The sequence below is a fragment of the Mobula hypostoma genome, chromosome 5 (assembly GCF_963921235.1).
Source record: "Mobula hypostoma chromosome 5, sMobHyp1.1, whole genome shotgun sequence".
Taxonomy (NCBI): Eukaryota; Metazoa; Chordata; class Chondrichthyes; order Myliobatiformes; family Myliobatidae; genus Mobula; species Mobula hypostoma.
Genome location: NC_086101.1, coordinates 25,355,792 through 25,369,745, shown reverse-complemented (window position 1 = coordinate 25,369,745; position 13,954 = coordinate 25,355,792). Strand labels below are relative to the sequence as shown.

Genomic DNA, 13,954 nt, shown 5'->3' with positions numbered 1-13,954 from the left:
GTTTTCTCTGCCTTTTCTTCAAAGTCAGTTACTATTGATCCTTGTTTTTCTCTTTATTGTGCATTTCTACCCAAATGTTTCTCATTTGTACTCCTGCCAACTTCTTTCTGCTTCTATTCATAAGACTGTAGCACATAGGAGAATTAAGCCATTCGACCCTTCGAGTCTGCTCAGTCATTTCATCATGACCGATTTATTATCCCTCTCAACCCCATTCTCTTCCTCATAACCTTTGATGTTCTACAAATCAAGAACCTACATTTTTAATATACCCAGTTGCCACAGCTGTCTGTGGCAATAAATTCCAGAAATTCACTCTGGTTAAAGAAATTTATCCTCAGGTCAGTTCTAAAGGGATGTCCTTATATTCTGAGGCTTTCCCTACTGGTCCTAGACGCCCCCCCCCCCCCATGAAAGGAAACATCTTCTCTACATCTAGACCTCTCAATATTCAACAGTTTTCTATGCGATCCCCCTTCATTCTTCTAAAATCCAGTGAGTACAGACCCAGAGCCATCAAATCCTCATACATTAACCTTTTCATTCCTGGGATCATTCTTGTGAACCTCCTCTGGACCCTCTTCAATGCCATCACATCCTTTATTAGCTATGGGGCCGAAAGCTGTTCAAAATACTCCATTTTTAGACCTTGTCTTTAAAACCCTGCATTGACTGCTCTCTGCACCTTTTCCTGCCTCCACCTGTGTCCCTTGAATTCAGAATTGCAGCTCATCCCGATGTTCCTCAATGGTATCCATGTTGTCCTTCGCTGTGGTTTGCTTTGGCATTCCCTCTGAATCTTCACACCTTTCTACCAGTCATTCATTCAACGGCAGTCTTTGAAACTGTTGGTCACCCATATTCAACTCATGTTGTGTCTGTATCAAACTTTGTTTATGGTGTTGCTGAGTATCAGGGGATGTTCAGGCACCTTAAAATACAAATAGCTTTTGAGCCAGTTGAAGTCCTGATAAAACGTCTCTTGGCCTGAAACATTGTTTATTCCCCACTTTGGATGTTGCCAGACTTGCTGAGATCCTCCTACATTTTGTGTGTGCTGATCTCCAACAGTCGAACCAGTCTTCTGTATTTCTGCCTGTAGTTTCCATTTCCATACAGTCATAGGCTCAACATAGAAGCAGGCCACCAAGTCCATAATGACCATCAAACACCCTCTTGCACTAATCCTACAATAATGTCCCTTTATTCTCTCCACTTTCCCCATCAACTCCGTCCTCCCACCACCACTACCCAGATACAACCTCTCACCCGCACAGTATGTGTCCAACCACCCACTGACCTGCAGGTATTTGTGATGTGGGAAACCATAGCACCCAAGGAGAATGCACAAACTCCACACACAGACAGTGCTGGAGGTTGGGATCACCTCAGGTATTTGGATCTGAGAGATGATGATCATTGACTTCATCTGTCACATGTTCATTGAAAGTTCAAAACAGTGAAATTGCGTCATTTGTGTCATCGACCAACACGCAGTCTGAGGATGTGCTGGGGGCAGCCCACAAGTGTCGCCAGGCTTTCTGTGCCAACATAGCATGCCCATAATTTTCCAACCCTAATCTGTACATCTTTGGAATGTGGGAGGAAACTGGAGCACCTGGGTGAAACCCATGTGGTCATGTGGAGAGCGTACAAACTCCTTACAGACAGCAGCAGGAATTGAATCCTGGTCTTCTGATCGCTGGCACTGTAATGTGTTATACTAACCACTATGCTACCAAGTCTGCGACTCTACCTACTGTGTCACCCAAATAATCTGACATTTCATCCATTGCAGATTCTCCACCTCCACCTGACTTTACAGAAGATTTGAGGAGTTGGTGATTCTGTGGAGGTCTCAGAAAAAATTAATAAGAAAACCTGTCCAGTAAAATATTATTATCTCTGACCAAAGAGCAATGTTTTAGAACACAAATTAATAAAACCACAATTTATGTTGGAGTTTTATTATTTAATTACTATGCTGAGTATTTTTAACATTTTCCTTATAGTATTGTTGCATTTGATTATAAATGCTTCCATTACTGCAGGTTCAAATTTCACACCAGGGGCTTGAACACAAAAATCTAGGCTGATACTCCTGTGGAGCACTATAGGAGCACTGTATGTTGTACATCAGACAAGAAGGTAAATTGAGATCTCACCTGCTATCTCAGGTGGATGCTGGAGTTGCAATTCACTATTTTTGAGGGTGCACTGGGAAATCACTCCTGGTATCTATCATTCTTTTAAGGTGAATATATGGGCATTAACATTAATGAGAAGTTGGACAAATTTGAATTGGTTTCCCTGGAACATTGTAGGCTGAAGTTCAAAGTAAATTTATTATCAAAGTATGTATATGTCACCATATACTACCCTGAGATTCATTTTCTTGCAGGCATTCACAGTATAACACTGAAATACAATGGAATCAATAAAAAATCTATACCCAAACAACCAATGTGCAAAAGATGACAAACTGAACAAATACAAAAAAAGAGATAGATAGATAAATTAGATAGCTAGATAAAGCAATCAGTCAATCAATCAAGGAACATGAGTTGTAGAGAAAGTGAAAATGAGTCCATAGGTTGTGGAAGTAGTTCAATGATATAAACTTATAAAATTATGAGAGGGTGCAGGTGGTATCAAAGCCTTTCTCCCCAGGGTAGAAATGGAGGGCATAGGAGATGGGGAAAGGAGTTTTAAGGAGATTTACAGGGCAAATTTTTATTACATAAAGTGACAGGTACTACCAGACAACACACATCAAAGTCTCGGCCTGAAACGTCAACTGTACCTCTTCCTAGAGGTGCTGCCTGGCCTGCTGTGTTCGCCAGCAACTTTGATGTGTGTTGCTTGAATTTCCAGCATCTGCAGAATTCCTGTTGTTTGGGTATTACCAGACACTGGTTTCAATCCTGGTGCTGTCTGTGGAGCTTGCATGTTCTCCCTGTGACCACATGGGATCCACCCCCTCACCCTCTCCCCCCTGAGTGCTCTGATTTCCACCCACATCCCAGAGACATGCAGTTTCAGTTGGTCTCCAGAGAGGTGAGTGGTAGAATCTGTGGGGGGAATAAAAAATGGGATTAATGTAGCATTAGTGCCAATGTTTGGATAATGGTCAACATGGACTCAAAGGGGTATTTCCATGACATGTATTAAATGTTTGCCATATATTTCCATATGCAAAACTTGTACACAATGCATATTAAATGACTACTTCTATAAAATTCTCCCATTTGTGTTATAATGTATGGCCAGCTTTCAAAAGCATCTCCCATTTAGTACTGCATTCCTTGGACTGAACTTGTAAGAACATAAGGTGCAGGAGCAACAATAAACCAACCAGCCTTTTTCACACTGTGACTGACATTGTACCTCAGTGTTGTCTTCCACCACAACTACCCTTGATTCTGTGCGTTGAGCAATTTACCGAGATCTGTTTTTAATGAATCCAATGACTGAGGTTCTGTAGCAGTCCAGGGTACAGAATTCCTAAGGTTTCTCTAGATTCAGTCATTTTTCCCCCTCATTTTCAACCTCTGTGGCTAGTCCTTGTTTTCAAATTGTGTCCCTTGGATCTGGAATCCTCAACTAGGGGAAACATACTCTCTGTATCTACACTGTCAAGGCCTCAGAAATTTTAAGACCATAAGACACAGGAGCAGAATTAGGGCTATTCAGCCCATCAGGTCTGCTCTGTGATTCCATTGTGGCTGATCTTGGATCCCACTCAAATTCTTCTCACCATTTCCTTCGAAGCCCTGACTGATCAAGAAACGATCAACTTCCACCTTAATTATACCCACGGACTTGGCCTCCACCGCAGTCTGTGACAGAGCCTTCTCTTTGGCTAAAAAAATCCTCTGTTTCAAAAGGTCACCTCTCAATTTTGAGTTTGTGCCCTCTAGTTCTGGTTACCCCCACCACAGGAAACATCCTCTCCACATCACCCTATCTAGTCCTTTCAACATTCAGTAGGTTTCAATGAGATCCCCACGCATTCTCCTAAATTCCAGTGAGTACAGCCCCAGGGTTGCCAAATGCTTGTCATATGTTAACCCCTTCATTCGCGGAATTATCCTCATGAACCCTCTCTGGACTCTCTCCAATGACAACACATCCTTTCTGAGATATGGGGCCCAAAACTGTTGACGATACTCCAAATGCGGCCTGACTAGTGTCTTATAAAGGCTCAGCATTATCTCTTTGCTCTTATATTCTATTCCCCTTGAAATAAAAGCCAACATTGCATTTGCCTTCTTTACCACAGGCTCAACCTGTAAAATAACCTTCAGGGAGTTTTGCAAGAGGACTCCTAAGTCCCTCTGCACCTCTGATGTTTGAACCTTCTCCCCATTTTTATCATTTTTATGGGATCTTCTTTCTTAGATGAAACCAGAATTATACGCAATACTTGAAATGTACCTTCCATTTGCAATATGACTTCCTTACTCCTACAGTCAAACCTTCTCAGTATTAAGGCCATCTTCATCATGTGCTATACCTGTACGTTGACCTTCAGTGACTTGAGTAGAAACAGTCCTAGTTCTCCTTGAATGTAAGCACGAATCATTCTCTTGCCATTTCATAAATAATTTACCTTTTGTGTGTCAAAGTGGATATCCCACATTATACTCCCCCTACCACGCTCTTACCCACTCACTCAACTTGTCCAGGTTGTCATGAATCCTCTTTCCCACCGAGTTTTATACCATTAACAAACACTTGGGTCTCCTCAACCAACTCATTGATACTGACTGTGTTGAATTGGGGCAGCACCATGCACCAACCCCTCTGGCTTCCCATGACTCACATTCAGCTAACCTGAGAACCATACTCTACTTCCACTCTTTGCCTTCTGCCCAATAAGTAGTTCTCTATCCATGCCAGTACATCAACCAATGGGATGGTAGCATAGGGGTTAATGTAAATCTATTAAGCATCAGCGACCCAGTTTCAATTCCTGCCGTTGCTGTAAAGAGATGTATATTCTCCTCATGACTGCAGGTATTTTCTCAGGGTGCTCCTGAATCCTTATATATTCCAAAGACTTATGGTATTCCACTGGGCCTGGTATTGGGACCGCTTCTATTTACGTTATATGTCAATGTTTTGGATGACGGAATTGATTACTTTGTGGCCAGGCTTGCAGATGATACGGATAGGTAGAGGGCAGGTAGTGTTGAAGACTGCAGAAGGACTTAGACGGATTAGGAGAGCGACCAAAGTGGCAGATGCAAAATAGTGTTGGGAAGTGTATGGCCATGCACCTTGGTAGAAAGAATATAAGTATAGACTATTTTCTAAATGGGGATAAAATTCAAAAATCCAAGGTGAAACGGACTTGAGAGTCATTGTGCTGGTTTTCATAAAGGTTATCTTGCAGGTTGAGTTGATGGTGAAGAAGGCAAATGCAATGTTAGCATTCATTTTGAGAGGACTAGAATATAAAAGCAAGAATGTAATGCTGAGGCTTTATAAGGTGCTGGAGAGGCCTCACTTGGAATATCGTGAGCAGTTTTGGGGGCCTTATTGTAGAAAAGATGCACTGACATTGGAGAGGTTTCAGAGGAAGATCACAGGAATGAAAAGGTTATTGCATGAAGACCGTATGATGGCTCTGGGCCAGTTCTCACTGGAAGTTATAAGAATGAGGGGAGTTCCCATTAAAATCTATCAAATATTGAAGGGCATGGACAGAATGGATGTGAAGAGGATGTTTCCTATAGTGGGAGAGTCTAGGACCAGAGGGCACAGCCTTAGAATTGAGGGATGTCAACAGAATGGAGACAAGGAGGCATTTCTTTTTTTCTTTCAAAAACCCATGTTGACTCTGCGTAATCCTAATAACCTCTTCAAGGTATATTACTATTACATCTTTCATTAAAGATTCTTACAATGCTCTCTCCAATGACATGGGAAAATAGAGTTCTACAGCACTGAAACAGGCCCTTTGGCCCATCAGACTTGTGCTGTACCCTTCTACACTAACCCCCTTTACCCACATTATGTCTGTTGTTTTTTATGTCCTGATGAATCAAGCATTGTCTAGAGGCTTCTTAAAAGATTAGTAGTTTCCTGTTTTCTTAAATGTTTGGGGTCACCATTATCCAAAACATATGACATCCTAAGGGGGATTGACGGGGTAGATGTTTAGATGGTTCCAATAGTTGGAAAGTCTCAAATGAGGGGGCATAGTTTAAGTATCAGGGCTGGACATTTAACATTGAGGTGTTTGGGTGGTTCTCTCATAAGGCATTGATTCTGTGAAATTCTCCACCTCAGAGGGTGGTGGGGGCTGGATAATGAGAAGAATTAAAGGTGGAGTTAGATACATTATTGAAAGATTGAGGGAATTGGCATGGAAGAGAAGTTGAGGCCAGCATAGATCATCCGCTGAGGAGCCAGGTGACCTACTCCTGCTCCTGTTTTCTCGTGTTCTTGTGCTCATCACACTCTGGTTTTCTGTTTCTCACATCCTTCATTCCCAGTTCAAGTTCAGGTTTAATTCGCATTCAACCGTACATGAATACAGCCAAATAAAACAGTGTTCCATCAGCAACTTCATGTTCCTTATTTCCTCACATCTCACACTTATTCCTTCATGCTTAAAATTACACTGAAACTCTATTCAGAGTTCTTCCTAAGACATGCTGTATTCATTCCTATCTTGTAATATTATTCTCATTATGAGAAGTAGAATTGGCATTTGGAGAATGCCTCATAGTACCCTCGCAAAATATCACTGACACACAATCAATTATATTTGTGAAGTAGCTGTTCATAATGAAATGTCACAGCACTGAAAAAGGTTACAAAATGAGTTAAACAATTCACTAGCCTGTTTTTTTACTTCCCTAGCAGTACTGGCTGAAAGTGGAATGTTAAAAGAAGAATCATGAAGAACCTTTGGACTTCCTCAAACAGTGCCATAGGTTCTTTACAAATTACATGTTCAGCGAACTGGTCCCAGTTTAACACAGGAAGCAGAGCAGTAGTTCTCCAGTACTGTATCATGTTCCAAGTGAAAGCATTTCTGGTAATCAGCCCTTTCTCAGTAATGTACCACATTCAAAGTAAAGTGACTCTGACCATACAGCACTCCTTAGTTATTACTTTGCAACTATGGGCAAGCACTTCTGACAAAACAGTACTCTCTTGGTTCTACATCATCCTCATCATTATGTGCCTTGTCCTATGACGTTGACAATTATGGTCCCATAATCATGATAGTTCTTGGCAAATTTTTCTGCAGAAGTGGTTTACCATTGCCTTTACAAGATGGGTGACCCCAGCCATTGTCAATACTCTTCAGGGACTGTCTGCCTGGTGTCAGTGGTCACATAACCAGGACCTGTGATATGCACCAGCTGCTCATGCAACCAATCACCACCTGCTTGCGTGGTTTCATGTGACCGAGGTTTGGGTGGGTGGGGGGGAAGCTAAGCAGGTACTAAACCTTGCCCAAGGGTGACCTGCAGGCTACTGGAGCGAAGGAGCACCTTACACTTCCCTTGGTAGAGACGTATCTCCATCTCGTAACCCACTTGGTTCTACACCCATCCGAATGAATGCATTTTAACAGTGAGTACTTTACCAACATTTCAGCAGACTGTCAGCACCAATCCAAGGAAGGAGATTGGACTTGCAACTTGTGGACTAAAATGAGGAACTGCTTTTAAACGGGACAGACTCATGGAGCGCCATGGTGGCGTAGCAGTTAGCCAACATTATTATAGCTCAGTGTGTCAGAGTTCAGAGTTCAACTCCAATGCTGTCTGTCAGAAGTTTGTATGTCCTTTGTGAACACATGGCCTTCCCCCGGATGCTCCAGTTTCCTCCCACATTCCAAAGATGTACTGGTTAGTAGGTTAATTAGTCATTGGAAATTGATTAGGTTAGGGTTAAATAGGTAGGTTGTTCGAATGTGCAGCTTGTTGGACCAGGTTGTATCTCTAAATAAACAAAATAAATGAAATGGTACTTTTTTCCTGGAGCAATATTCTGCTTCTCTCTTTTATCAAACTTTAACTCTGCCACTTTTGGCTCCTTACCTGCTTAATGGAATCAGCTTCCTCACAGGTTAAAATCCCAACACCCAAAGTTACCTTCATTTCCTTGTATATTTGTAATCAATTCAGAATCCTAGATGATCAAAATATACGATTAAAATATATATTGTGTGAATTTCTCACACAAACGGAGGGTGCAATAGTGTACTCTGCCTGAACTACGGAGACTGCAGTGGGATGAGGGAGGGGCTAGCTAGCGTAGATTAGGAACACAGGCTATGTGGTGGGACAGTTGAGAGACAGTGGAAGACTTTCAAAGAGATTTTTCACAGTGCTAACAAATATCTATTCAAGTTAAAAGCAAGGACAGTAAGACTATAAGACATAGGAGTATAATTGGGCTATTCAACCCATGAAGTCTTCCCACCATTCAATCCTGGTTGATTTACTATCCCTCTCAACCCTATTATCCTGCCTTCTCCACATAAGGAAATACAGGAAGGCCTCAAACTGAAAGATCATGCTAACAGATAGCAAGAGTACTGGAAAAGTGGGAGATCAGGCAAAAAGCAATGAAAAACCACTGAAAAAGCACACAGGAAAGAGAAGATTGATTATGAAAGTAAACTAGTACAAAATATAAAAGCATGTAGTAAACATTTCTATAATTTTATAAAGGGAAAAGGGAGGCTACAGTGAATGTTGTTCCCTTTGAAGATGAAAAGGAGGAATTAATCTTGGGGAATGTGGAAATGGCTGAGTCTTTGAATGACTATTTTGTGTCAGTTTTCTCAGTGGAGGATACATCTGACATACCAAAGAGAAATGTTATGGATGGGATGGGCGGTGTGAAGGTGTGCTGTCACTAAAATTGCTGAGCAAACTAGTGGGCCTAAAATTAGACAAGTTTCCTCATCCTGACAGAATGCAACTCAGGATACTGAAATAAATGGCAGTAGTTATATTATTCATGATACTACAAATATATATTTATGATAATTTAACCAGAATTCTCTGGAATGCAGGCCTTGGCAGATTGGAAGATAACGAATGTTATGCCACTGTTTAAGAATGGATGTAGACGAAGACAGATAACAAGAGGCCAGTTAGCTTCACGTTTATAGTCGGGAAGATGTTTGAAGCTATCATTAAGGAGGAAGTAGTGAGAAATCTGGATAGAAGTGGCTCCCTCCGACAGACATAGCATGGGTTCAGGAAGGGCAGGTTTTATTGACAAACATAGTGGAGTTTGTTGAGGATATAATGAGCTCAGTGAAAAGAGGGGAACAGGTGGATGTTGTACACTTGGATTTCCAGGAAGCATTGAATAAGGTGACTCTCCTCATTAGAACTGTTCGAGCCTGTGATTTAAAATTTGATGATCTAGTGCTTTGCTGTCTCTGAGAAAATACCAGAAGGTGAGCAGCCTCAAAGCGAACAAGTTTAGAGACAGGCTGCGAGTTCATGATTGACTCCATTTCTCGCCAATTATAGAATCAGGGAAGATTGAAACACCGAGCAAATGTGGAAGGTAAGTGAGTGTTCACACTGACTGCCTGCCTCTTGCTGCAGTGATGGACCGTCACCACTGCCGCTGCCAGATACGGCGTCTGTGTGTGACCGCTTATTGCTTGCTGCACCCGAGGGAAGACCTCTGCTTTCAAGTGTTCTCTCTCTCTCTCCCTTGATGCTCTGGGAGGATGTTACCGAACTTCTGCAAATGATGCATTGGATTGTGAACTCTTTCAGTTTTATATTCTGTGTTTTCACCCATTCTTTCTTGTTGCCGTTTGGTGTGATTTGTAAGTTGCTTTTGCGCGTGGGGGGTGGTTTGGGATTTGCAGTTCTTGTTTGCATGATTTGTTTTTCTGCATGGGATGGAGTTTGATGTTGCTGTTTGTGCAAGGTGTTTTTTTGTGTATGTGTGGTGGGGTGTTTGATGCTTTTTCTTAGGGTGACTTCCTTGGTTTTCTTTGTTTTGTGGCTACCTGGAGAAGATGAATTTCAGAGTTGTACACTGTGTACATACTTTGATAATAAATGAATGTTTCAACTTTTGAACCTTTTTATAAACGATTTATCCATGAGGTAAGGATGCATGGCATCGGGTGCAATGTATTAGCATAGGTGAGGGTTGTTTAACCAATAGAAGGGGTAGAGTTGGGATAAACTGCGGTTAGCAATCAGTAGTGAATGGGATGCTGCAGGGCCCACAACTGTTCACAAGACACCTTACCACTTGAGAAACAATGCACTTGGAGGTGGTGCAGAGGTAGCCAGATTGATTCCAGAGACGGTGGAAGAGATTGAGCTGCCTAGGACTATACTCGCTGAAATTCAGAAGATTGAGAAGACATCTTATGAAATTATGAAAGGGATAGGCAAGATAGAGGCAGGAAACTAGGGGACATAGGCTCAATATTTAGGAGAGTAGATTTAAGACCGAGATGAGGAGGGGCTTCTTTTCCCTGAGTGTAATGAATCTGTGGAATTCTGTGGTCAAGGAAGCATTAGAGGCAACTACATTAAATATATTTAAGACATAGTTAGATATATTTATGTGTAATAGGGAATGGGTGGCAGGGTGGAGATACATCTCCACCAAAGGAGGTGTAAGTTGTTCCTTCCCTCCACTAGCCTGCAGGTCACCCTTGGGCAAGGGGTAGTACCTGCTTAGCCCCCCGATCAGGGTCACATGAAGCCACGGGAGCAGGTGGTTGCTGGTCGTATGAACAGCTGATGCTTTCACAAGTCCTGGTTATGCGACCACTGATGCCAGGCAGAGTATCGCTGAAGAGTATTGACAATGGCTGGGGTCACCTGTGTTGTGAAGACCCTGCCCAGAGGAAGGCAATGGCAAATCACTTCTGTAGAAAAAAATTGGTCAAGAGACATCATCTCGGATGAAAGACAAGGCGTATCATAAACGAACAATAATAGGGAAATTAAGGGTTATGGGGAAAAGACAGATAGATGGAGCTGAGTCTATGTCAGATCAGCCCATGGTCTTATTGAATGGTGGAGCAGTCTCAAAAGGCTTGATGGCCGACTCCTGCTCCTATTTCCTATGTTCTTATGATGAGCTCCAGATCCTAGAATCGCCTTGAGTTTGCAACTTCAAGAAGACCACCCACTGGACCAAAATGAAGTGTGCATTCAGCTGTATCAGCCATCTATGGACTATGCCAGTGGATAATCTAAATCGTTCTGATTTAGTATGAATTATGATTCTGCAAACGTGAAGGCATTCAACAATTCATAAAATATATATAATCAAGCTAAAAGAGTCATAATACAGCCCCTGCAATATCCCGCTAGTAAATTGTCTTCCAAGGTGAGATGCCCAGTTAGCACTAGCCTCATATTCCCCATGGTTAAAACAATTCAAGGCCATACATTACCTCCTATTCCGTGATTGCTTACCTTAGCTATCAATCGCCGATGTGGAAGATTGTCAAAAGCTCTCTGAAAATCCAAATATATAGCATCAGCTGTACTCCCAGAATTATCTTCAAAGAACTCCAGCATACAGAATTAGTTAAACATGATCTCCCATTCCTGGATCCAAGATAAATTTTCTTCTTCTAAGCAGTCAGGTATTTAAGATCAAAATTAGCTTAGAACAAAACCAACAAATAACAGCAAACACCCAGTTCGTCTGTGTGTCAAGTGTGAGGGTTAAATCTAAACTTTCCGACAGACTTTCTAGGTGAGAAGAATAGGTTCTGCGGGACAGTGACCATAGGTCACAGTTTTAAGATAATTATAAAATTAACTACGGAAAGATGCAATCTTTTACCCTTGTTCAGTTACATTGGCTCCTTGTTAAGCAATCATTCAATCTGAGAATTTTTACTCATGATTTCAATCCCACTATGTCTTTGGCCCCTCATTATCCCTCTAGGACACCTCCACTCTTCAAATCTGTCCCACTATTGGGTGCTATGCCTTCAGATGCTGAGGACCTCAGGTCTGAAGTTTCTTCCCTAAAGCTCCTGCCCTTCCCATTTTCTTTCCTCCTTTAAGATGCTCCTTGAAGCCTATCTCAATGACCAAGGTCTAAGCCACCTGCTCTGAAAAGTCCCTGTATGGCCCTTTGTCAAATTTTGCTTGAAGCCCTCCAGTGTGGCACTGTGGGATAATCAGTCGTGTTATATAAATATATGCAAGTTGTAGTCGTCAACAAGAATTTTTAGTTTTACGTAGTGATGTGAGAGCAGTGGAAAGAAATTCAGTAGTAAATGTGAAGAAGGAATTGAAAATAGAAGCATAACTCACTTGTAGACATTTAGCCTTTCAAGCTGTTTTGGCCAGTTAAGATCATGGGAAGTCAGTACCTAACTTTAGTTTATAGCTGAAATGGAAACGTTTGCAGAGGATTGGAAATGAGTGGGTAATTCTACTGAAGAGCTGCTGCGGAATGAATATTACATGAGAGATTTTGATTTATACTATTCCCACTTACATTTCTCTTTCGCAACCCCATCATTTATCTCGATTCTCCTGCCAGCCACTAACATGAGAGGCGAATTTAGTATCGAGGTAACCCACCAATCTGCACATCTTTAGGATGAGGGGGGAAACGGGAACACCTGGAGGAAACCAAGACGGTCAGTGGGAGAACATGGAAATTCCACAGGGACAGCACTAGAGGTTGGGACCAGCCTGGGTCCTTGTGGATGTGAGGCAGCAGCTCTACACTGTCCAAAAGGCACCAGAGTTTAAAACTGGGAAAGGTGGCACGATAGCCCATGTGTTACGCTAATGTAAAAAGTTAATACTATGAGTGCAAAACAGCTGTACTAACAGATAGATACTCCAGTAAGTGAAGGCCATTACTCTGTATACACAAGCCTTCTCCTTCCCACCCTCCCCCCACCTTCTTTATAGGGCCTCTGCCCCTTCCCCCTACAGTCCTGACGAGGGTTCCAGCCTGAAACGTTGACTGATCGTTTTCACGGATACTGCCCGACCTGCTGAGTTTCTCCGGCGTGTTGTGAGTGTTCCATTACTCTGTATGTTGTGGTATATTCATCTAATGCTGGAAAAGGTATCTTAATTCTTACTTCTAAGGAATTTTTATGTTTTGCATTGTACGAAACAACAAATTTCATGACTTAATATCAGTAATAATAAAGCTGATTCTGAAAGTTGCTCTGGACAAATGTGTCATGTAATTTATTCATATTTTTATCAGTGTTATATACTGCAATAATGAAGCTGTAGGGCACTTGGTAAAAATGATGGAAGCATAGGAACATTGTTTGTTGTTTAGACGTTAAGTCGAGTCCAACTCTTGGTGACCTCATGGGCTCATTGTAGGTGTCTTAAATCCATCCCAGGTGTTGGCTCAGACTGTTTAATTGTTATTTTCTTTGCAGTTTAACAATTAATTGTTTGCTTTTATTTCAAATAATTCTTATATGCATATAACAGCATGGCTATACAAAGTATTATTCTGGAAGCTTCTTTGTCCCGCATTATTTCTATAAGTACTTTGTCCTTGGTTAACTTAGTACGGCGGTATTACATGATTCGTTTCTTATTGGTGACTCTTATCTACAAATTTGAATGGAATTTTTGTTATCTCTATGGGTATAAAATAGCAAACACAAAGAGGAACACACACAAAATGCTGGTGGAAAGCAGCAGGCCAGGCAGCATCTATAGGAAGAAGTAAAGTCGACGTTTCGGGCTGAGACACTTCGTCAGGACTAACTGACGAAGGGTCTCGGCCAGAAATGTCGACTGTACTTCTTCCTATAGATGCTGCCTGGCCTGCAGCGTTCCACCAGCATTTTGTGTGTGTTGCTTGAATTTCCAGCATCTGCAGATTTCCTCGTGTTTGCGTTTTTAAAAACACAAAGAGGTGCCATTTTAATCATCTTAATTCTCTTCTTAGCTTCTTAGTTTTGTCTTTAAGCTTTCTG

General features: G+C 41.7%; 1 protein-coding gene across 8 annotated transcripts in view; it reads right to left on the bottom strand.

Annotated features, from left to right (window-relative positions):
• LOC134346695 (ras/Rap GTPase-activating protein SynGAP-like) overlaps positions 1-13,954 on the bottom strand; it is a 663,780-nt gene that overhangs the window by 73,813 nt on the left and 576,013 nt on the right. For 7 of the 8 annotated variants that reach the window (XM_063048226.1, XM_063048227.1, XM_063048229.1 and 4 more), the window contains one exon: positions 11,448-11,489. The exons of the other annotated variant lie outside the window; for it this stretch is intronic. In XM_063048226.1, coding sequence (XP_062904296.1) covers positions 11,448-11,489 — 42 coding nt within the window. The remainder of the gene's footprint in view (positions 1-11,447; positions 11,490-13,954) is intronic. 8 annotated transcript variants of the gene reach the window in all.